Here is a 20,166-nt window from a genome sequence, read left to right on the forward strand (position 1 = left end):
GGGTGAGGGGGAGGGGAAGGACGGCGGCAGGGGCGGGGGAGGTGCACAGTGGGGCCGCGGGGACGGGGCGGGGGCGTCGCAGGGCGAGTGCGCGCCCCCACTGCCATCCAGGCCGTCGCGGCGCGGCTCGAACACTCACAGAGGAAGCACCTACTGTGCGCCAACCCTGCGCCCGGCAGCGTGCGGGAGACAGAGGGGAACCCAGTACTTCCCTGCCGTGGGGGCTCTCGGTGGGCTCGAGGTCATGTCCTGGTGAGGAATTACGGTCCCTTTTACTGATGAGGAAACGGAGGCGCAGACGGCACTGGGTCCAAGTTGCCCAGGCCTCCGAGGTGCGCGCAGCTCCTAGCCGGGCCTTCTGTTTGGAGACGCGGAGCGCGGGCTGCGAGCCCGGGTGAAATGGCCTTAACGCAGGGTACAAGGCAGCTTGTCCTGGGGCTGGAGCGTCTGGGGGCTCTGCCGGCTGCACGTGGGAGAAGGGCTGGCCTCCTGCCTCATTTGCTCCTCTCTAATGGAGAAGGAGGCCGCTGACTCGCAGAGTGGCGCTGCAGGGTTGGGGGAGCCCTACCCTAGGACATCTCCAAGCACCCTGCACTGGTGTCACCAACCCTGTCACCTGCCCTCCCATTCCTGTGTTTTGAAAACCTGAGCTCAGCGGGCTTGCCCCGTGGCCCCTCTGCGCAGGGGTGGGCAGAGAGACAGAGGGAGGATGGGTGGATGGGTGGATGGGTGAGAGGAGAACTGCAGGGAGGGCCTGCCCGGCACACTTGTCTGCAGTCTCTGGGGAGTGCCGTGCCACCCTGTCCAGCTCCAGTCCCAGCCCAGCGCCCTCCCCTCCTGAGCCACAGCCAGAGCCTGTCCTGGTGAGCTTGGGTGTTCCCAGGATACCCCACTATACCTACTGCGTGCCCGCCCTGTCCTGTAGACACAGAGATGGGCCATACACAGCCTGAGGCCTGGGGTAGCTGGCTCTTGGATGGTGGTGGGACCAGGGTGGTGAGAAGAGCAGGGGTCGGGGGAAGAGGGGCACCGTGAAGGATGCTGCGCGCATAGTAAAAATCGGATGCATGCTCATCACGAGGTTCCCACTGGAGGCATGAGATGATTGGAGGAGGGGACGCAGCGGAGGCATGAGATGATTGGATGAGAGGTCGTAGCGGAGGCATGAGATGATTGGAGGAGAGGACACAGCGGAGGCATGAGATGATTGGAGGAGGGGACGCAGTGGAGGCATGAGATGATTGGAGGAGGGGCGCAGCGGAGGCATGAGATGATTGGAGGAGGGGACGCAGCGGAGGCATGAGATGATTGGAGGAGAGGACACAGCGGAGGCATGAGATGATTGGAGGAGGGGACGCAGCGGAGGCATGAGATGATTGGAGGAGGGGACGCAGCGGAGGCATGAGATGATTGGAGGAGGAGACGCTTCTTCCTAATTTGCAGAGTGACCCTAAAGGCTGTGACAGCTGTCAAAGAGGCCATAGCCCAACCGAGGGCTATCAGAGAGGACTTCCTGGAAGAGGCAACAGAAACGCTGAATCAAAGGGCAGGTAGGGCTTTGCTAGGCAGCAGATGGGGAAGACCATCTGAGTTCCTGTTTCTCCACTGCCCTGCTGCTTCCCCAGGGCTTGGGGGCCCTACTGAGGGGAGTAGGGAGGGCCTGTGCCCTCTCTGGGGAATGTCTGGAACATTCCCCATAGTCTAGGCAGATAGGGGCAGCAGAATCCAAAAGCCACCCCAGAGGAGGGTCACTCTCGGACAGTCAGGGCGCTTCCCTCAGAAGGCCCCTCCCCACCAAGCCATGCCCTGCCCTCTTGTGTGAAGAGGGGAGGCCACTCCCCTGTATGGCTGGAGTCTCTGTCCCTGCGCGCACTCCCCGCCCTTCCCCAGCCCCGGGCTTCTCTGTGTTCTGAGCCAGCCAGGCAGGGGCGGAGCCAACCACCTCCACCCCAGATCCTGCTACCTCGCAGCAGATGCATTTGGTTTAAATATTTCACTGGAGGCCAGGTCAGCGTCTTCATGTATGAAGACATGCCAGGGAAGGAGGAAGGGCAGACTCCATGGGACCCGTCATGGTGAGCCCCTGAGGTGCCTTCTGGAACCTGGCCAGGGCAGGATCAGCTCTGGGGATGGTCAGGGTGGGGCCGGGCAGTGGGGCAGGGGCAGGGAGAAGCTGATCAGGGAAAGGGGAGAGAGGGAGGGTTGGGCGGGAGACAGGATGGAAAAGCGGAAGGAAATGCAGTCTGGGGAGATGAAACCCTGAGAAGCCAAGAAGAAGATGCGGGACCTAGCGTCTGGCTGGGCGGCCCAAGGATGGAAGGGGTGAATTGTAGGCCCAAACCCGCTGCCCAGATCTGATCCGGTTCCTCCTGAAGATGCTGCCCAAGGCACAGAAAGAACCTTTGTGGTGCCAGCCTCGGGCCACCAGCCTTGGGAGGCCAGCCTCAGGACACCAGCCTTCATAACGCCAGGCTTGGGATGCCAGCCACGGGATGCCAGCCTTTATGACACCAGCCTCCAGCCACCATCCTCCGACGCCTCGGCGCTCAGAGCTCTGTACCTGGGGTGGGGGAAGCATTCACCTCTCAGAGACTCCGTGTCTTTGCCTGTGAATGAGAACATCCCACCCGACCATTAGTGCTATCATTAGAATTACTTTTTAAAATAATGTTTATTTTTTAAAAGTTTTATATTTATAGAAAAATTGAGAAAATAGTACAGGTTTTCCATATATCTTCCACTGTTTCCCCATCACTAACATCTGGCAGCAGTGTGGTCATTTGTTACAATCAGTGAACCAGTATTGACACGTTGTTGTTACTAACCAGAGTCCCAAATCCCTGTTGCCTCGGTTCTTACCCAATGCCCTGTCCCAGGATCCCACCCATGGCCCCGCATGGCACTTGCTCGCATCTCCGTAGGCTCTGCCTGGCTGGGGCCGTTTCTCAGACGTTCCTGGTGTCCAATGACCTTGACAGTTTTGAGGAGGACTGGCCAGGGAGTTTGTAGACTGTCCCTCAATAGGGACTTGTGTGATGTGTTTCCTGTGATTAGATTGGGGTTATGATGGGTTCTTGGTGGGGAAAACCAGAGAGGTGCGGTGCCATCCCCATCACCTTGTACCAAGGGCACACTTAGGACTGTGCACTGTGGACCTTGACCCTGGTCACCTGGCTGAGGGGTGTTGGTCAGGTTTCTCCACTGTGAAGTTTCTTTCTCCCCATTTCCACACTGTCCTCTGTGGCAGGAAGTCACTGTGCAGCCGAGGCTTAAGGCATGGGGAGCTATGCCACAGCTTTCTGAGGGCGGAGCATCTACCTATATTATGTGGCATCCTTCTGCATGGAGGTTGTCCCCTCGCCCCCCACCCCCATTTATTTATTTATTTGGCCATTTGTTTCTGCCAGTGTGGGCTTGTGGACATCCGTCGTGCGCTTTTCCTGATAATCCAGTGGTGCTTCCTTCCGTTGCTCAGTAGCCCCAGCTTCAGCCCTTGGGAGCTCTCTGTGCTGGCTCCTGTCCCTTTGACAGGCCCCATCAGTGTGATTTGGGTGTTTCAGTTTCATTTGAGCACCTCCTTGCTCTTTGGGGTGAAACGGTGCCCCAGGCCCCTCTTGTATTTCCCTTTGCTCCAGTTCTAGAATCAGCCATTTCTCCGAGCAGCCGTGGTTCCTTTTTTTTTTTTTTTTTTTGAAAATGGTTTTAGAACCCAAGATCTGGGCACACAAGAATTCATTTTTAAGGTGATTCTGTAGCCTTAGCACAGGACTGGGCACAGCGGGAGTCATCGCCCCTTTGCTGCCCTCCTCCTTGCTTGCTGAGAGCAAGCAGCTCCTCTTCTGCCAGCCTCTGCCATATCTGGCCACAGTAGAAGCAGCTGCTTGTCCCCCTGCCCTGCCCATGCTGGTCCCCAGGGTCTCTGCAAGGAGAAGCTTAGCATTTGCGTAGAATGGAGGGTAGGAATAGAGTGGAGAGAGCCGTGAACCCAGAGTATGGTGAGAAAAGGCACCTCCCAGAATGGCCATGATGTGAAGACAGAGACCTCTATGTGTGGGCTCCGTTCTGATGGTCTTGCTATTGGAGTGGACTTCGCTTTGCAGTGTGCAGCCACAGTGAGTGGAAGCATGCCGGTGCCTCTGCTGCTGGAACCCGGCTGCCGGAGGATGGAAAGGACAGCTCTGCCACAGAGACACAACAGATCCCACTAGATAGGGTGGGAGACAAAGAGACTCAAGCCAGCTGCAACCCTGAACCAGCTTCTCTGCCCTATGCAGACCCTGGAATGTCCTCTGAATTCCAGGGCAATAAAACAAAACAAACAAAAAACTCTTTACTCCTAAGTAAGAGCTCATGTGACCCCAGAGCTCTCAGAACTCTTCAGGGTGACCACAGCACATGAAACGCACTGCAGAACTCTTGGAACCCTGCGGGGTAACTCTTGGAATCCTGCGGGGTCACCACAGCACGTGACGTGCACTGCAGGGCTCTCAGAACCCTTTGGGATGACCACAGCCTGTGAAGTACATTGCAGAGCTCTGAGAACCTTTCAGGGTGGCCACAGCACGTGACAGGCTCTGCAGAGCTCTGGGAACCCTGCGGCGTGACCACAGCACGTGATGGGCTCTGCAGAGCTCTGGGAACCCTGCGGCGTGACCACAGCACGTGAAGCACACTGCAGAGCTCTCCAAACCCGTCAGGGTGACAAAAGCACGTGAAGTGCACTGCAGAGCTCCGGCCAGACAAGGGTGTGAGAGCAGGCATCCCAGGGCTGCACCTTAGAACTAACAGAGATGACCAGATCTACTCTCTACAGACTGTGTGACCTTGAGCATCTGTAAAATGGGGAACAGCAGTGCTTGCCTCACAGGTGCCACCAGAGAGCTATTGACTCACTCTCTGGCTGTCTTCCTACCTTTACTCAATGTCCTTCTTCACCCACCTTTCTTTCTGCCTTCAGGTGCCTCGTCCTCAAGCAGGGGTGAATGGTGTGATGGTTAATTTTATATGTCAACTTGATTGGGCCATGGGATGCCCAGATCGCTGGTGAAACATGATTTCTGGGTTGTCTGTGGAAGAGGTTAGCATAGTGACTGAGTGAGCACACTGCACTCCCCAGTGTGGGTGGGCACCGCTCCTGTCTGTTGAGGGCCTGCATAGAACAAAAGAGCAAGGCAGAGGAAGGTTGAGTTCGCTCTTACTCTGCCTGAATGTTTGAGCTGGGCAGAAGAACCTGCTCCCGATGCTGCTGGTTCACAGGCCTTTAAACTCAGATGGGGTACTACACCATTGGCTCTCAGCTCTTAGGCCTTTGAACTACACCACTGGCTTTCCTTGGTCCCCAGTTTGCAGAATGCAGATTGTGGGATTTGGCTTCCATAATTGCATGAGCCACTTCCTTATAATAAATCTTATTTTATATAGGCATATGTAATCTCCAAAGAACTCTGACTAATACAGATGACCAAGGATTGCTGCGCAGTCAAGGAATGTCTGTACCATGAGGAACAGAAACCAGAACAGATAAACACAGGGAGCAAAAGAGAATCTCAGAGAGAGAATATGTTGCTTCCATAGAACAAGAACAGTGTGCTCTACAAAAGGAATGGGCAGAGAATACACATGAGCTGTTGCAAATGTATATCCATCCATATCTATTATATGTATTAATATCTATTATATATTAATATCTATTCTATCTGAAGTTGAGGAGGACTTCAGAAGGAAAACAAATTTAACAGAAATAAAATGTGTGGGGCTATCTTAGAACATAGAACAAAAAAAATCCCCAAAGTAATAGAAAATAGAAAAGATAAACATGTTAAAAATGGAGACTCCACAGAGACCAAACATACAGCGAGCAGGAGTGCCTGAAAGAGAAAAAGGAAAACCAAAGTGAAAACAATTTCTACCTGATTATTTCAAGAAAATTTCTCAGAACTAAAGAATATAACTTGCCAGATTGAAGGTCCTACCAAGGCCCCAGCACTGATATTGTGAAATTTCAAAACAGTAGGAACAAAGAAAAGAGCTGAGTACTTCAGGGACAAAGGAAAGGGTCACACTTGGAGCAGAGACTCTGAGGTCTTCAGACTCCTGGAGGGCAGCACTGGAGGCTGTGAGTCAGTGAGCAAGGCCTTGGATGGGCCAAGGTAAAAATGATTTTCAGCCCTGAATTTGATACCCAGCCAAACTATCAATCAGGTTTGAGGGATGAATCAAGATATTGTCAGAATAAGTGGAATTTACAAGTTCCATTCCATGCTTCTTTCCTTAAGAGACTTTTAGAGCAGGGGTGTCCAATTTTTTGGCTTCTCTGGGCCACACTGGAAAAGAATTATCTTGGGCCACACATAAAATACACTAACACTAACAATAGCTGGTGAGCTTAAAAAAAAAAAAAAGAAAGAAAGAAAGAAAAAAGAAATTAAAAAAAAAAACCCTCATGTTTTAAGAAAGTTTACAAATTTGTGTTGGGCTGCATTCAAATCTGTCCTGGGCCACATGCAGTCCATGGGCCACAGTTGGACAAGCTTGCTCCAGAAGGTGTAAGTCAGTGAGGGAGGGACCTCAGTGAGGGGGCTCACAATTTGAGAGCTAGTGGCTCTCACCCAGGAACCAGTTCATGGGGAGTGTGGGGACATACATGGTGCCCAGGCCTGGAGAGCCCGGTGCAGCCTGAGTGTGGTGTGACATAGGGAACTGGGGAGCAGCTCAAAAGGAAAATGCATGGGACAGACATTTGAGAGCTATGCTTGGGCATTGGAAAAAAGCACTGCTGGGTGAGTGTCAAGTCTGTAAAGCATTTGGGGGCAGAAAAATGGGGATAGGGAGAGGATCACAAAACAGGTCAGACACTCTTCCCCTAAGTCTGCAGCTTGGGGAAATGCACAAAGTGAAGATTCCTGAGTAACCAGTGCCCACACTAGGGAACCAGCACTTCAGGAGCCCCCTCGGGCCCCGCCTATTCCCACAGGTGATGCCAGTTCTGACTCACAGCACAGATTACTTTTGTCTGTTCTTCTACTTTGTGTAAATGGAATCAGGTCTCAGAACTTTCAACATACTGAAGTATTGGCATGATACCAACAAAAATATGAATATTTTGGTACTTAAAAGCAGCCCTGTATCCTGGAAATATACATCTGGAATACAGGGATGCAGAAAACCCTTATTACACTCTCGAATAGGTCCCCCATAGAGGAAGAAAATTAAACTATAAGGTCATGCTTAAGTCACGGGGAGAACAAGTTATCTAAGAATCGCAACAGAGTTCACACCCCGGCTCAGAAACATATGGCATCCACTGACCTGTGATGAAGGCTCCCAGGGAAAATGCCGGGCCAGCTGAGGGGGCAGGAGAAGCCGGGGGTGGGAGTACATAGAACACGATCCTGACACTTAAAACAGTGAGGAAGACTCTATTCAGGACTATCGCAGCAGCCGTCAGGATGACCACAACAGGGAGAGATTGAGCTCAACGCCGAAGACCACGAGGACAAGTGGGACTCTCTAGCCAAGGAGGAGGGGGTTCATAGCCCCTGCCACAAGGACTAGTGGGGGCTGATAGCCAAGGGCCTCGGGGGATGGCAAAAGACTGAGATGAGAAGTTAAGGGCAGGAGATTCTTGTTGAAGGCGGCCGAGGAGTCAGAACTCACAGGTGGGGGATGAGGAACCTGATCATTCACGGAGGGGAGCAGATATCAGAGGTCAGAGGTTCTCCCTAAACCAGCAGAGATGAATCCAAAGCCCAGGGTGGAGGCCCGGTGGCAATGAGGTATCAGAGGAGCCAGGAAAGTCTGGCCAGGAGGAGTCTGCTAGGGCTCAGCATTGAAGCGCCACGGAAGGAGTCTATAGAGGCTGCAGCTGTGTTCCGGTTCGGAAGCCGAGGAGGAGCGCGTGAAAGCCACAGCCCTGGCGCGAGAACCACAGCCCCGGCGCGAGAGCCACAGCCCCGGCGTGGGAACCACAGCCCCGGCGCGAGAGCCACAGCCCCGGCGCGAGAGCCACAGCCCCAGCGTGGGAACCACAGCCCCGGCGCGAGCAGCTCAGCAGGGCCCACTTGTTTCCTTGTTATTAATTTTTCCTTTCAGCCACATGCAATTAACAGTGTATTGTTAATTTGCCAACAATAACAACAGGCTCAAATCAGCCATGACCACCCGCCGGCGGGAGGGGCCTCCCTGCGTGGAGTTGGCCTCCACCCCAAGATCTGCATCCCACACTCAGGCCTGCTGCCCTCTGGCCTCTGCCCAGGCTGTGCCCTGGACCCAGACGCTGCTCCCTCAGCCCGGTCCTTTTGGGTGTCTCTGACCTTCCTTCAAGATACACCCAAGCAAGGCGACCCTATGCAGGAAGGGCCCAGCCCTTTGACTGGGCAGGCTGAGCTCTGTTCACTAGGTACCCATGTTGGGTAGGGACCTGTGGCCACAATCCTGGTGTCTCCCACCCCTGTCCAGAACAGGTGCGGACTGAGTGTCTGCTGCGCTGCCAGGGCGCTGTGAGGATGGCGCCCAGAGGAAGGACTGCTGCCCTGGGGCTGCCTGAGGAGGGTCCGCAGAAGTTCCCTCTCGAGCGGGAGGAGGGGATTTGCATATTCACTTAGAAGGATGAAGCGCTGCAGGGAACCTTCCCACCCCCAAGGAGCTGTTCTGCCCAGATGCTGAGCTGGGAGCCGTCCCTCCCCCGGCCGCACGCCTGCAGGTGACCCCCCTGCCCCGCCCCGCCACCAGGCCTGGGCACCCCAACCTCCACCCCTGCCAGAGGCGCCTGCACCGGGTTCCTCCTGCAGATCTGCAAACTCACGCCCGCCCAGCTCAGGCTCCGCAGCCCAGTTCTCATCGTTTCACGGGCTGAGGCCGGCTCCCGCGCAGGAAGGCGGGGTTTGCTGCCACCTGCTGACCATTCGCCATAAGAGGTGGGACGCACGTTCACCTGAGAGCTTGGGGAGGAGAGAGCAAGGAAGGAGAAATTGAGGGAGGAGAGGGGAAGAAGGGAGGAAAGAGGGGAGGGGAGGCAAGAAGAGGTGAGAAGAGGACAGGAGGAGGAAAGAGATGGGTGACGTGGAGACGGGAAGGAAGAGGGAGGGCCTTCCTGGAAGAAAGAGCTGGATAGGCCTTGGACAGACCTGGGCTTAGATTCTGGCTGTGTGACCTTGGGTGGTTAATCAACGTCTCTGGGCCTTATTTCCTTTATCCACAAAGTGGCGATGACAAAGCCTCCGCCTCAATGAGAGCAGCCATGAAGTGTCATGATCCCTGCTGAGGAAACCGAGGCTCCCAGAGGCGGACGGTGGAGAGGTGGGGCCGCATCGCTGGCTGCCCGAGTCCTGGAGCCCTGGAGCCCCTTCCGTGCAGCGAGGGTCTGCCGCCATGCCCCAGGGTCTCCTTGGAGGCTAGAAGTTGTCCGTTTCTCACCCCTGGTGTTACACTGAACCAAAGATGGCACCACTTTGGTGCCCACTTTGGTGGGCACCACAGCCCACGGGCGTAACTTTTTATATTTTTAAGTTGGATACATGGAGCTACTTGGCTTTTGCTTCCATCACATCGTTGAGGAAAGAGGTGGTTGCTTATGGTACCCCTGTTTTTACTGCAACCTGCAATGGATGAGAACCTCCCTGTTGCAGAGAGCAAAACACTGAACTAAATTGTGCTGTAACACAGCCCTGTGTTGGGGGATTGGGAGTGATCATGCAAATGCTTGCAAATTTGCACAGTGACAGAGACAATCGTTTGGGCAGCTGTTCACTATATGAAAAGGCAATTGACCAAAAGTCAGTTACTGAGCTATCTCAATACGTTCATTTTATTTTAACTTTTGGCAGCAGGCTGCAATTAAAGGAGAGAAAGAAAACAAAGTGATAAGTGTAAGATAATGTACACACATGTGTAAAAGAAAATGACAAGACAGGATGACTATTTGTCTCTTGGTTAGCTCCTTGGGCTCTATGTCTCCTTCCTCAGAGAACCTCGTTTTCCTTTGTCCAAATTTGTTAGGGTGGATAATCCACGCGCCTGCTCCCCCATGATGGAAGCCAAAGACGTCCCTGGAGCCGCCTCCCACTGCATCCTTTCCTGCACTGCCCACATGGACACAACTCAGCCGATTAGACTTCCTCTCAGAACTTTAGTCTTGAGCAAAGGGATTAAAGGGTGAAGTGACTGAAGGTATGCCCTTCCAAAGTGGTACGTGAGCTAATGGCTAAAGTTTGCCAAGCCCATCCAAGCACTTTTTTTTGTAATTTTTATGTATTTATTTTTTTGAGACAGAGTCTTGCTCTGTTGCCCAGGCTGGAGTGCAGTGGCGTGATCTCGGTTCACTGCAACCTCTGTCTCCCGGCTTCAAAGGAGTCTCCTGCCTCAGCCTCCCCAGTAGCTGGGATTACAGGCATACGCCACCATGCCTGGCTAATTTTTTTTTTTTTTTTTGTATTTTTAGTAGAGACAGGGTTTCACCATGTTGGCCAGGCTGGTCTCGAACTCCTGACCTTGTGATTCGTCTGCCTCAGCCTCCCAAAGGGCTGGGATTACACGCGTGAGCCACCGCGCCCAGCTTCCAAAAGTTTTAAGCAGAGCTCAGAGGTCTTAACCACAGGCACATGGAAGGAGCATTTTTGAAACACTTTCCAGCTTCCTCAATAGGAATGGAAGCCAAACTCCGAATTGATGACTCCTTTGAGGAAGCTGAGAGCTGTAAGAAAAGCCAGGAACAGGGGCAAGGGAGGGATGCGTCCCGAATGATCCTGTGCCAATTCTTTCTGGAATCCTTGATGTGATCTCAGCTGCCCTTTCTATACATGACACAGTGATTGTGGCACCCACTGGTCTAGCTGTGGTCTACAAGGAACCCCCAAAGGGGGCTCAAGGCATAGAGCTCCTTATTAGCCAAAGTCACCCAAGTTCCCCAACCTCTAAGGATTTCCTCATAATAATGCAAGAAGAAGAGAAAAGTGAGTGTCCATAGAAGCTTTGGGACTCTTCCTCTAATCAGGAGAAAGCTGGTGTGTATTCTTCACTTCTTTCTTTTCTTTGTAAACATCCAACTGCTTTAATTTTCATCTTTTATTATGGGAAAATATACCACGTAGAAATATTAAAAATTATAAATATATTAGTTCATATAGAATGGCCAGTATAAACATTTACAGTTTCCACTCTTTTTCAGTTTACAGTTTCGTGACATTAAGTACGTTCACATTGTTTAGCAACCATCACCGCCATCGTCTCCGGAACAGTTTTATCTTTCAAAATGGAAATTGCACCCATTCACCAAGCTCTCCAATCCTCTCTCTCGCCCACCCCTGGGGGCCACCTTTCTAGTTTGCAACTCTATGAGTTTAACTACTCTAGACACTTGATAGATAAGTGGAATCATACCGTGTTTAATTTTTTGTTTTGGAGACAGAGTCTTTCTCTGTCACCCAGGCTGGAGTGCAGTGGCGTGATCTCGGCTCACTGCAACCTCCGCATCGTGGGTTCAAGCGATTCTTGTGTCTCAGTCTCCCGAGTAGCTGGGATTACAGGCGTGTGTCACCACGCCCAGATAATTTTTGTATTTTTAATAGAGACCATATTGGCCAGGCTGGTCTCAAACTCCTGACCTGAAGTGATCCGCCTGGCTCAGCCTCCCAAAGTGCTGGGGTTACAGGGGTGAGCCACTGAGACTGGGCGTGTTTATCCTTTTGTGATTTATTTATTTCACTGACGATGTTTTCAAGGTTCATCCATGTTGCGGCCTGCGTCAGAAGTGCCTCTCTGTTTTTTTTGTTTGTTTGTTTGTTCGTTTGACTTTGTTTTGTTTTGTGTTTCCATGGAGTCTCACTCTGTCGCACAGGCTGGAGTGCAGTGGCACGATCTGGGCTCACTGCAACCTCCGCCTCCCGGGTTCCAGCCATTCTTGTGCCTCAGCCTCCCGAGTAGTAGGGGCTATAGGCACAAGCCACCACGCTCGTGTCATTTTTTGCATTTTCAGTAGAGACAGGGTTTCACCAAGATGGCCAGGCTGGTCTTGAATTCCTGACCTCAGGTGATCCGCCCACCTCGGTCTTCCAAGACGCTGCGATTACAGGCGTCAGTCACCGCACCGGCCAGAAGTGCCCGCCTTTTGAAGGCTGAATAGTCTCCCATTGTATGAAGGAACTGCAGTGTGCTTTTTCATTCATCTGTCCACGAACCCTTGGGTTGCTTCCACATTTTGGCTGTTGTGAATAATGCTGCTATGAATATGGGTGTACACAAATCTGTCTTCCACTCCTGGCTTCTAATTCTTTTTGGTAGGAACCCACAAATGAAACTGCGGGAACATCTGATCATTCTGTTTCTAATTTTTCCAGTACACGCCATACTATTTTCCCCGTTCCTTCACGGTTTTACATTCCCTCCGATCATATTCGAGCATTGCTACTTCCCTCTGGTCTCACCAATGCCTGTTTGTTTATAATATGCATCCTAATATGTGGTATCACATTCTTGGTTAGATTTGTGCTTCCCTATGATGACTGATTTTGAACATCATTTTAGATGCTTATTGGCCATTGCTATATCTTCTTCAGGAAGACGTCTACTCGAGTCTTCTGACCATTGTTGATGGGATGCTTTGGGTGTCTTGGTGTTTAGTTCTAGCTGTTCTTTATATATGATGGATATCAGCCTCTTTTCAGATATATGCTCTGCAAATATTTTTCCTAATCCATGGGTTATGTTTTCACTCAGTTCACAGTGTTTTTTGCTGCACAAAAGTGTCTGTCATTTAGATGTAATCCAAGGAACCTAACTTTCTTTTGTTGCCTATGCTTTTGGTGTCATATCCCAGAGAACATTGCCCAATCTGATGTCATGAAAGTGTGGCCAATGTTTTCGTTTAGGCGTATGATACTTTTAGCGCTTGGGGTGAGGTCTTTGATCCAGTTTGTGTGAATTTTTGCACCTGGTGTGACAGAGGGTCCACCTTCATTCTTCTGCATGTGGAAATCAAGTTTCTCCAACACCATTTCTTGAAAAGGCTGCTTTTCCACCAGTGAGCTTTCTTAGCACTCATGTGAAAAATCATTGGAACATATAGGTGAGAAGTTATTTCTGGGCTCAAAAACGAACAAACAACAACAGACAACAGATAAGGATACAGCACGGGCCGGGCGCGGTCGCTCACGCCTGTAATCCCAGCACTTTGGGAGGCCGAGGTGGGCGCATCACCTGAGGTCAGGAGTTGAAGACCAGCCTGACCGACAGGGAGAAACCCCCGTCTCTACTAGAAATACAACATTAGCTGGGTGTGCTGGCGCATGCCTGTAATCCCAGCTACTCAGGAGGTGGAGGCAGGAGAATCGCTTGAACCCAGGAGGCAGAGGTTGCGGTGAGCCAAGATTTCACCATGACACTCCAGCCTGGGCAACAAGAGTGAAACTCCATCTCAAAACCAAAAACAGAAAACAAAAAACCAGCATGATTTCAAGAGCAGAAAGAGAAGAGCTTAAAAACCAGCATAATGAGAAAGTTAGGAAGCTTCTTACCAAAGCATCTGGAAATATGCAAGCAATTCTTGTGAACTAAAATTTTCATACTGTACTATCAAACACTAGAACTCACTTATTCCATCTTTCTGTATTTTGGGACCCAATTATCCACTTGTCTTCATTCCCTATCCCACCCCTTGTCTTCCTAGCGTCTGCTGATCACCTTTATACTTTCCACCTTCCTGAGATTCCTTTTGTGTGTAGGTGTGTGATGGAGTCTCTTTCTGTTGCCCAGGTTGGAGTACACAGGCACAATCCGGGCTCACTGCAAGCTCCGCCTCCCGAGTTCAAGCGCTTCTTGGGCCTCAGCCCTCCAAGTAGCTGAGACTACAGGCACGTGTCACCATGCCCAACTCATTGTTTGTGTTTTCCGTAGAGATGGGGTTTCACCATGTTGGCCAGGCAGGTCTCGAATTCCTGGACTCAAGTGATCCGTGCGACTCGGCCTCCCGGAGTGCTGGGATTACAGGCCTGAGCCACCACACCTGGCCAAGGTGTCCTTTTTCCTTCCTACATAGAAGTGAGGACATGAAATATTTGTCATTCTGTGCCTGGCTTCTTTCATTTAATATACAGCCCTGCAATCTCATCCATTTTGTCTGCAGCGGAGAGGAGTTTCTTCCTTTTTAGGCTGAACAATACTTCACTGGGTGTGTATACCACAGTTTCTTCATTGAAACAAATTTCTGAAGAGCAAATATTTTTAAAATGTCTCGGAATGTGAAACTTCAGGGATACTGTGCCCATTTTGTTCTTTTCTATTTCCCATCTTATGTATATGCAAGTGTATAACAAAGCAGCAATCAATGTGTGTATAAATCTATAACTTCAACAAATGTAAAATGTAAATGCTAAGTGGTGGCTGGGCGCGGTCGCTCATGCCTGTAATCCCAGCATTTTGGGAGGCAGAAGCGGGCGGATCACCTGAGGTTGGGAGTTCAAGACCAGCCTGACCAAAATGGAGAAACACCGTCTCTATTAACAATACAAAAAAAAAAAAAAAAAAAATAGCCAGGCATGTTAGTGCATGCCTGTAATCCCAGCTACTTGGAAGGCTGAGACAGGAGAATTGCTTGAATACGGGAGGCAGAGGTTGCAGTGAGCCGAGACTGTGCCATTGAACTCCAGCCTGGGCAACAAGAGTGAAACTCTTGACTCAAAAAAAAAGGAAAAGAAAGAAATAGAAAATGAGAAATGGTAAGAAAAAACAGCATAATAATCATTTGTATGGTGTTGATGGACAATGCATTTGAAGATAATATTTGAAGAAATCATATTACAATTAATTTCTGTTCTTACTCATTGGAGTTTGATGCCTCTAAAAACTTCTTCATTGGAACCACCTCTGGTGCTTTAAAAGAAAAAAAAAAAAATCCACATACTCACACAGGTGCAAGGAAATCAGAATCTCAGGTATTGACATCCAGGCCTCATCATTTGTAAGCTCCCCAGGTGATTGGACTCAAAGCCAAGATTGAGGAATGGCGACACGGATCTCTACACATAACCTGCCTAAATAGATTCTCTAGAAGCAGCTTATAAAGAAATTCCACATGAACTGTGGAAGAGGATATGAATTTGATATACAGTATGTCCTCACTTAACATCTTTGAAAGTCTCTTGGAAACTTCACCTTGAAGCAAAATTATGTAGAGTGAAACCACTTATTTTTCATCAACAGTGTAACTACACAACTTTGAACAACCAATGGTGTTGGAGGACCTCCTGTACATTGTTTCCATAAAGTCAGGTTTCAGGGAATTCCAAAATGAAGTGAGGACTTCGTGTATATAAAAAGATGGTTGTGATTCCAGCTGGATAACAGGGTTATTGCTCAGAAAGTAAAAGAGGCCGCCTAGGTATAGAGGATTCTGTCATGAGGTTTCTGCTAAACAGAGGATCCCAGAATCCTCACCCATTCCAGTGAAAGGCATAACGAAGAAAGCAATATTCACAAAGGAAATGCGGAAAGGAATAAAAGCCATCAAGCCACAAAAATAATGTGACTAAGGGGCAGGATTTGCAGATGTAGAGATTTAATGCGGTTGCCCTTTCTCACGCACACAAGAAAAAGGATGGAACAGATCATGAGATTCGACTGTGCTGATGAGCAGCCTCCGCAGGGCACTTTGTATGTCCCTGTTTCTCAGGCTGTAGATGAAAAGGTTCAGCATGGGGGTGACCACAGCGTACATCACTGACGCCACCACACCATTCCTGGGGGGTGGTGACACAGCTGAAGTCAGGTACATGCCAATGCCTGTTCCATCAAATCAGCAAACAACTGCTAGGTGAGAGCCACAGGTGGCGAAGGCTTTATACTTCCCATCTGACGATGAAATCCTGAGAATGGAGGGGACGATTTTATAGTAAGACCAAAGGATCCCTGAAATGGGAAGAAAAGCAAACATAGTACTATGGAAATATATGAATATGCTATTGATGACGCTGTCAGAACAGGCAAGTTTGAGAAGTTGAGAGGGGTCACAGACAAAATGAGAGATTTCCACATTCTTGATGATGGTGAATTGTAACACAATCCAACTGTGCAGCTGGGAATCCAACAGGCTAAGGAAAAAGGACACCAAAACGAAGAAGACACAGAGGTGAGGATTCACGATGACTGGGTAGTGCAGAGGGCGACAGATGGCTACAAAGCAGTCATAGGCCATCACAGTCAGAATCATGCCTTCTATACATGCAAAAAGGACCAAGAAAGACATCTGCGTCAGGCAGCCCGCATGAGAGATGACTCTGCTATGCGACTGAATGTCCACCATCATCTTGGGAACCATGGCCGAGGTGAAACCGACGTCAGCCCAGCACAGGTTGGAGAGGAAGAAGTACATGGGGTTGTGGAGGGGAGAGACAGCGCTGACAGCCGGGATGCTGACCAGGTTCCTCAGCACCGTGACCAGATACATGGACAGGTACAGGGAGAGCAAAGCGAGGACCGGCTGCAGTTCTGGATCCTCTGAGAGTCCGAGGAGGAGGAATTCTCAGACATCTGTGAGATTCCGTGGCTCTGTGTGTCTTGGACACCTTGAGAAGGAAAGAGGATTGGAAAAATAAAAGATAAAAACCAGCCCTTAATGCTGGATGCAAGCAATTCACAAGGAACATCTTCACACTTGCGGACCATACACCGCCAGCAATGTTTCTCAGTTGTGACAATTCCAAAAATCTCAGAATTATTACGTGATTTACTTTTTTGCTATACAAGGCTTTCTGTACATACTACTTTAGAGAAAATCCACTGAAGAATATTAGAAGACCGAAACGTCATATATAACAAATCCATGATCTCAGTAAAATACGGCCTACTCTTTTCAGAAAAAATACAATGCAATGACAATGTCCTTCTCTCTTTAAGAAAAAGACCTCAGTCTAATTGAAAGGAATTAAGAAGCCGTGAAATACACTCTACTTTATTCTGACACCGTGCTACAACTTCCATTGATGTAGAATATGTAAAAGGACGACACAAGAGCTAGGACCCCATTATCTGAAAACGACATCGAACCTTATAGTTCTCAATCGGAAGACCTTTTCACATGCCTGTTACTTTTCGTATTTATTATCATCCTTCGGTTTTCTGACATCATTTCTTCATAAAAGTACATGCACGCTCAAAGATGGGAGCTGTGTTTCCAAATGAATTGAATCTATAACTCTTGGCCCAGCACCATGGCTCACACCTGTAATTCCAGCACTTTGGGCGGCCGAGGTTGATGGATCACCTGAGGTCAGGAGTTCCAGACCAGCCTGGCCAACGTGGTGAAACTCCGTCTCCAGTGAAAATAAAAAAAACATTAGCCGGGCGTGGTGGGGGTAACCCTAGCTACTCGGGAGGCTGAAGCAGGAGAATCCCTTAGAACCTGGAAGGCAGAGATTGGACACCCTGTGATAGGATTTTTGATATCCTAGGGAGATATTGCTCCTGACAGCAGAGTGGGCGTACACCCTGTGATATTATTTGTAATATCCTAGAAAGATATTGCTCCTAATATCACGGTGGCTCTGCACCCTCTGATCTTAATTGTAATATCCTACAGAGATATTACTCCTAATAATACAGTGGGTGTACACCCTGTGATATTATTCATAATATATTACAGAGATACGACTCCTGATATCACAGTGAGTGTACACCATGTTGGTACACCCTGTGATCTTATTTGTAACAACTTAGAAAAATATTACAGCTAATATCAAAGTGGGTGTACACCCTGCGATGTTATTTGTTATCTACTAGGTAGATATTACTCCTAATACCACAGTGAGTGTACACCATGTGTGTACAGACTGTGAAATTATTCGTAATACCCTAGGAAGATATTACTCCTCATATCACAGTGGGTTTACACGGTGAGTGATTTTTTTTTCTAATATCCAGCGGGGGAGAGGATGATATTGCTTCCAATATCACAGAAGGTGTACACCCCCCTGAGATTTTGTTCCTAATATCCAGGGAAGGAGAGGATGACATTATTCGCAATATCACTGGGGGTGTACCACCTCCCGCCGGGATATTTTTCTTAATATCCGGAGATGGAGAGAATGATGTTATTCCCAATGTCACAGGGGGTGTACACCACCCCTGTTTGTAAACATTCCCTGTGATATTGTTCCAAATGGCCTGTGAAAGAGTAAATATGACTCCCATTATCGCGGGGGGTGTTCAGCCCTGATGATATTGTTTTCTAACATCCAGGGAAGGAGAGTATGCTATTACTCCCAATATCGCAGGGGTTGTACAACCTTTTGTGTTTTTGTGCCCAATATCCAGGAAAATAGAGGATGATGTCACTCCCAATGTCGAAGTAATTGTACAGCACCCCTGTGATATTCTCCTAATATCCAGAAAGGAAAAGAATGATATTACTCCCAACAGCGTAGCAAACGTATACCCGCGCTGTGGTATCTTTCCCAGTATCCAGGTGGGGAGGGGATCATATTACTTCCAATGTCGCACGGTGTGTACACCCCCTCTGTGATGTCATTGCTAACATCCAGGTTTGGGGAGGACGACATTACTCCCAATATCGCAGGTGGAGTTCACCCCCCATGACCTTGTTAGTCATTTCCTGGGTGGAGAGGATGATCTTACTCCCAATATCGCAGGCGGTGAACACACCCCTGTGAAAATCTTCCTATTTTCAGAGGGAGAGAGGATGGTATTACTCCCAGTACCGCAGGGGGTTTCCACAGCCCTGTGATCCTCTTCCTAATAACCACAGGGAGCGAGGATGATATGACTCCCAATATCGCAGGGCGTGTACACAACCCTGTGATATTGTTCCTAATATCCAGAGTGAAAGAGGATGATATGACTCTTAATATTGCAGAGGGTGTACACCCCTCCTGTAATATTGTTCTGTATACCCTGGGAGGTAGAGGATAAGGTTACATTGAATATCGCAGGGAATGTACACCCACCCCTTCTGATACCCTTCCTAATGTCCAGGGGAAGAGAGGAAAATTTCACTCCCAATATCACAGAGGCAGTACATCCCACCTGTGATGTTGTTCCCAATATGCAAGGGGGAGAGGATGATACTACTCTCAATATCGCAGGGCTGTTCACATCCCCAGGGACATTTTTTCCCAGTATCTAGGGGAGAGACAATTATATGACAGCAAAGGTCACAGGGTCTGTACATCCCTTCCTGATATTGTTCCTAATATCCAGGGGGAAAGAGGATGATATCAAACATGAAAGGGGGTGTACATCCCCCACCCCTACGATATTGTTCTTAATAATCGTGAGGGGAGAGGATAATATTACTCCAAATATCGCAGGGGTTGTTCACCCTTTTGTGTTTTTGTGCCCAATATCCAGGAAAATAGAGGATGATGTTACTCCCAATGTCGAAGTAATTGTACAGCACCCCTGTGATATTCTCCCTAATATCCAGAAAGGAAAAGAATGATATTACTCGCAACAGCATAGGAAACGTATGCCCGCGCTGTGGTATCTTTCCCAGTATCCAGGTGGGGAGAGGATCATATTACTTCCCATGTCGCAGGGTGTGTTCACTCCCTCTGTGATCTCGTTGCTAACATCCAGGTTTGGGGAGGACGACCCAGACCTCCACCCACCCAGAGTAGGTGCACCCAAGAACTAGTACATGCTTGTTACCTCCACACTTTGGCATCTCTGTGAAGTCCACCTGGAGACCTTCAAAGGGGGCTGCTCCATAAGCTCGTATGCCGGGAGGAACGGCTGGACCTTGCCTCGCATCATGCTGTCGGCAGGTAACACGCCGCTGCCTCACCGTTTTGGCAAGGGCTGACAAAGGCGAGATGTAGAAATACCAGGCTAACAACTTTTCCAGTGACTCCTCACCTCGATGGGTGGTTTCTTGCACAGCCAGTACAACTGCAGCTCCTAGCAGCTGTGGCACAGCTACTCTCCCATCTGGTAACCGAATCCATCCTTCCTCCATCACTTCTCCTTCCCTCTACTTGGCGAAAGTCCTTTTCTTCTTTAGAAGAAGTAGGTCCAAGATCAGGTGCTTGAGAGAGCACTGATGCCCAGAAGGGGGCAGATGCTGCTTTTCGAGCCTCTGTGTCAGCGCGGGAATTCCCCAAACCCAGCAAGGTGGAAGCTCGCTGGTGTCCCCTGCAATGCATAACTGCCACCTTGTGGGGT

General features: G+C 49.6%; 1 protein-coding gene across 1 annotated transcript; it reads right to left on the reverse strand.

Annotated features, from left to right (window-relative positions):
• Positions 1 to 14,281: 14,281 nt before the first annotated feature.
• Positions 14,282 to 18,563, reverse strand: LOC741067 (putative gustatory receptor clone PTE01). The gene is made up of 2 exons (XM_009447286.5): positions 18,422 to 18,563; positions 14,282 to 16,485 (listed from the first exon to the last, which is right to left on the reverse strand). The coding sequence occupies exons 1-2, from the start codon at positions 18,543 to 18,545 to the stop codon at positions 15,785 to 15,787; spliced, it is 825 nt and encodes a 274-aa protein (XP_009445561.4). The 5' UTR covers positions 18,546 to 18,563; the 3' UTR covers positions 14,282 to 15,784.
• Positions 18,564 to 20,166: the final 1,603 nt, after the last annotated feature.

Source organism: Pan troglodytes, chromosome 3 (genome assembly GCF_028858775.2).
Source record: "Pan troglodytes isolate AG18354 chromosome 3, NHGRI_mPanTro3-v2.0_pri, whole genome shotgun sequence".
Classification (NCBI taxonomy): Eukaryota; Metazoa; Chordata; class Mammalia; order Primates; family Hominidae; genus Pan; species Pan troglodytes.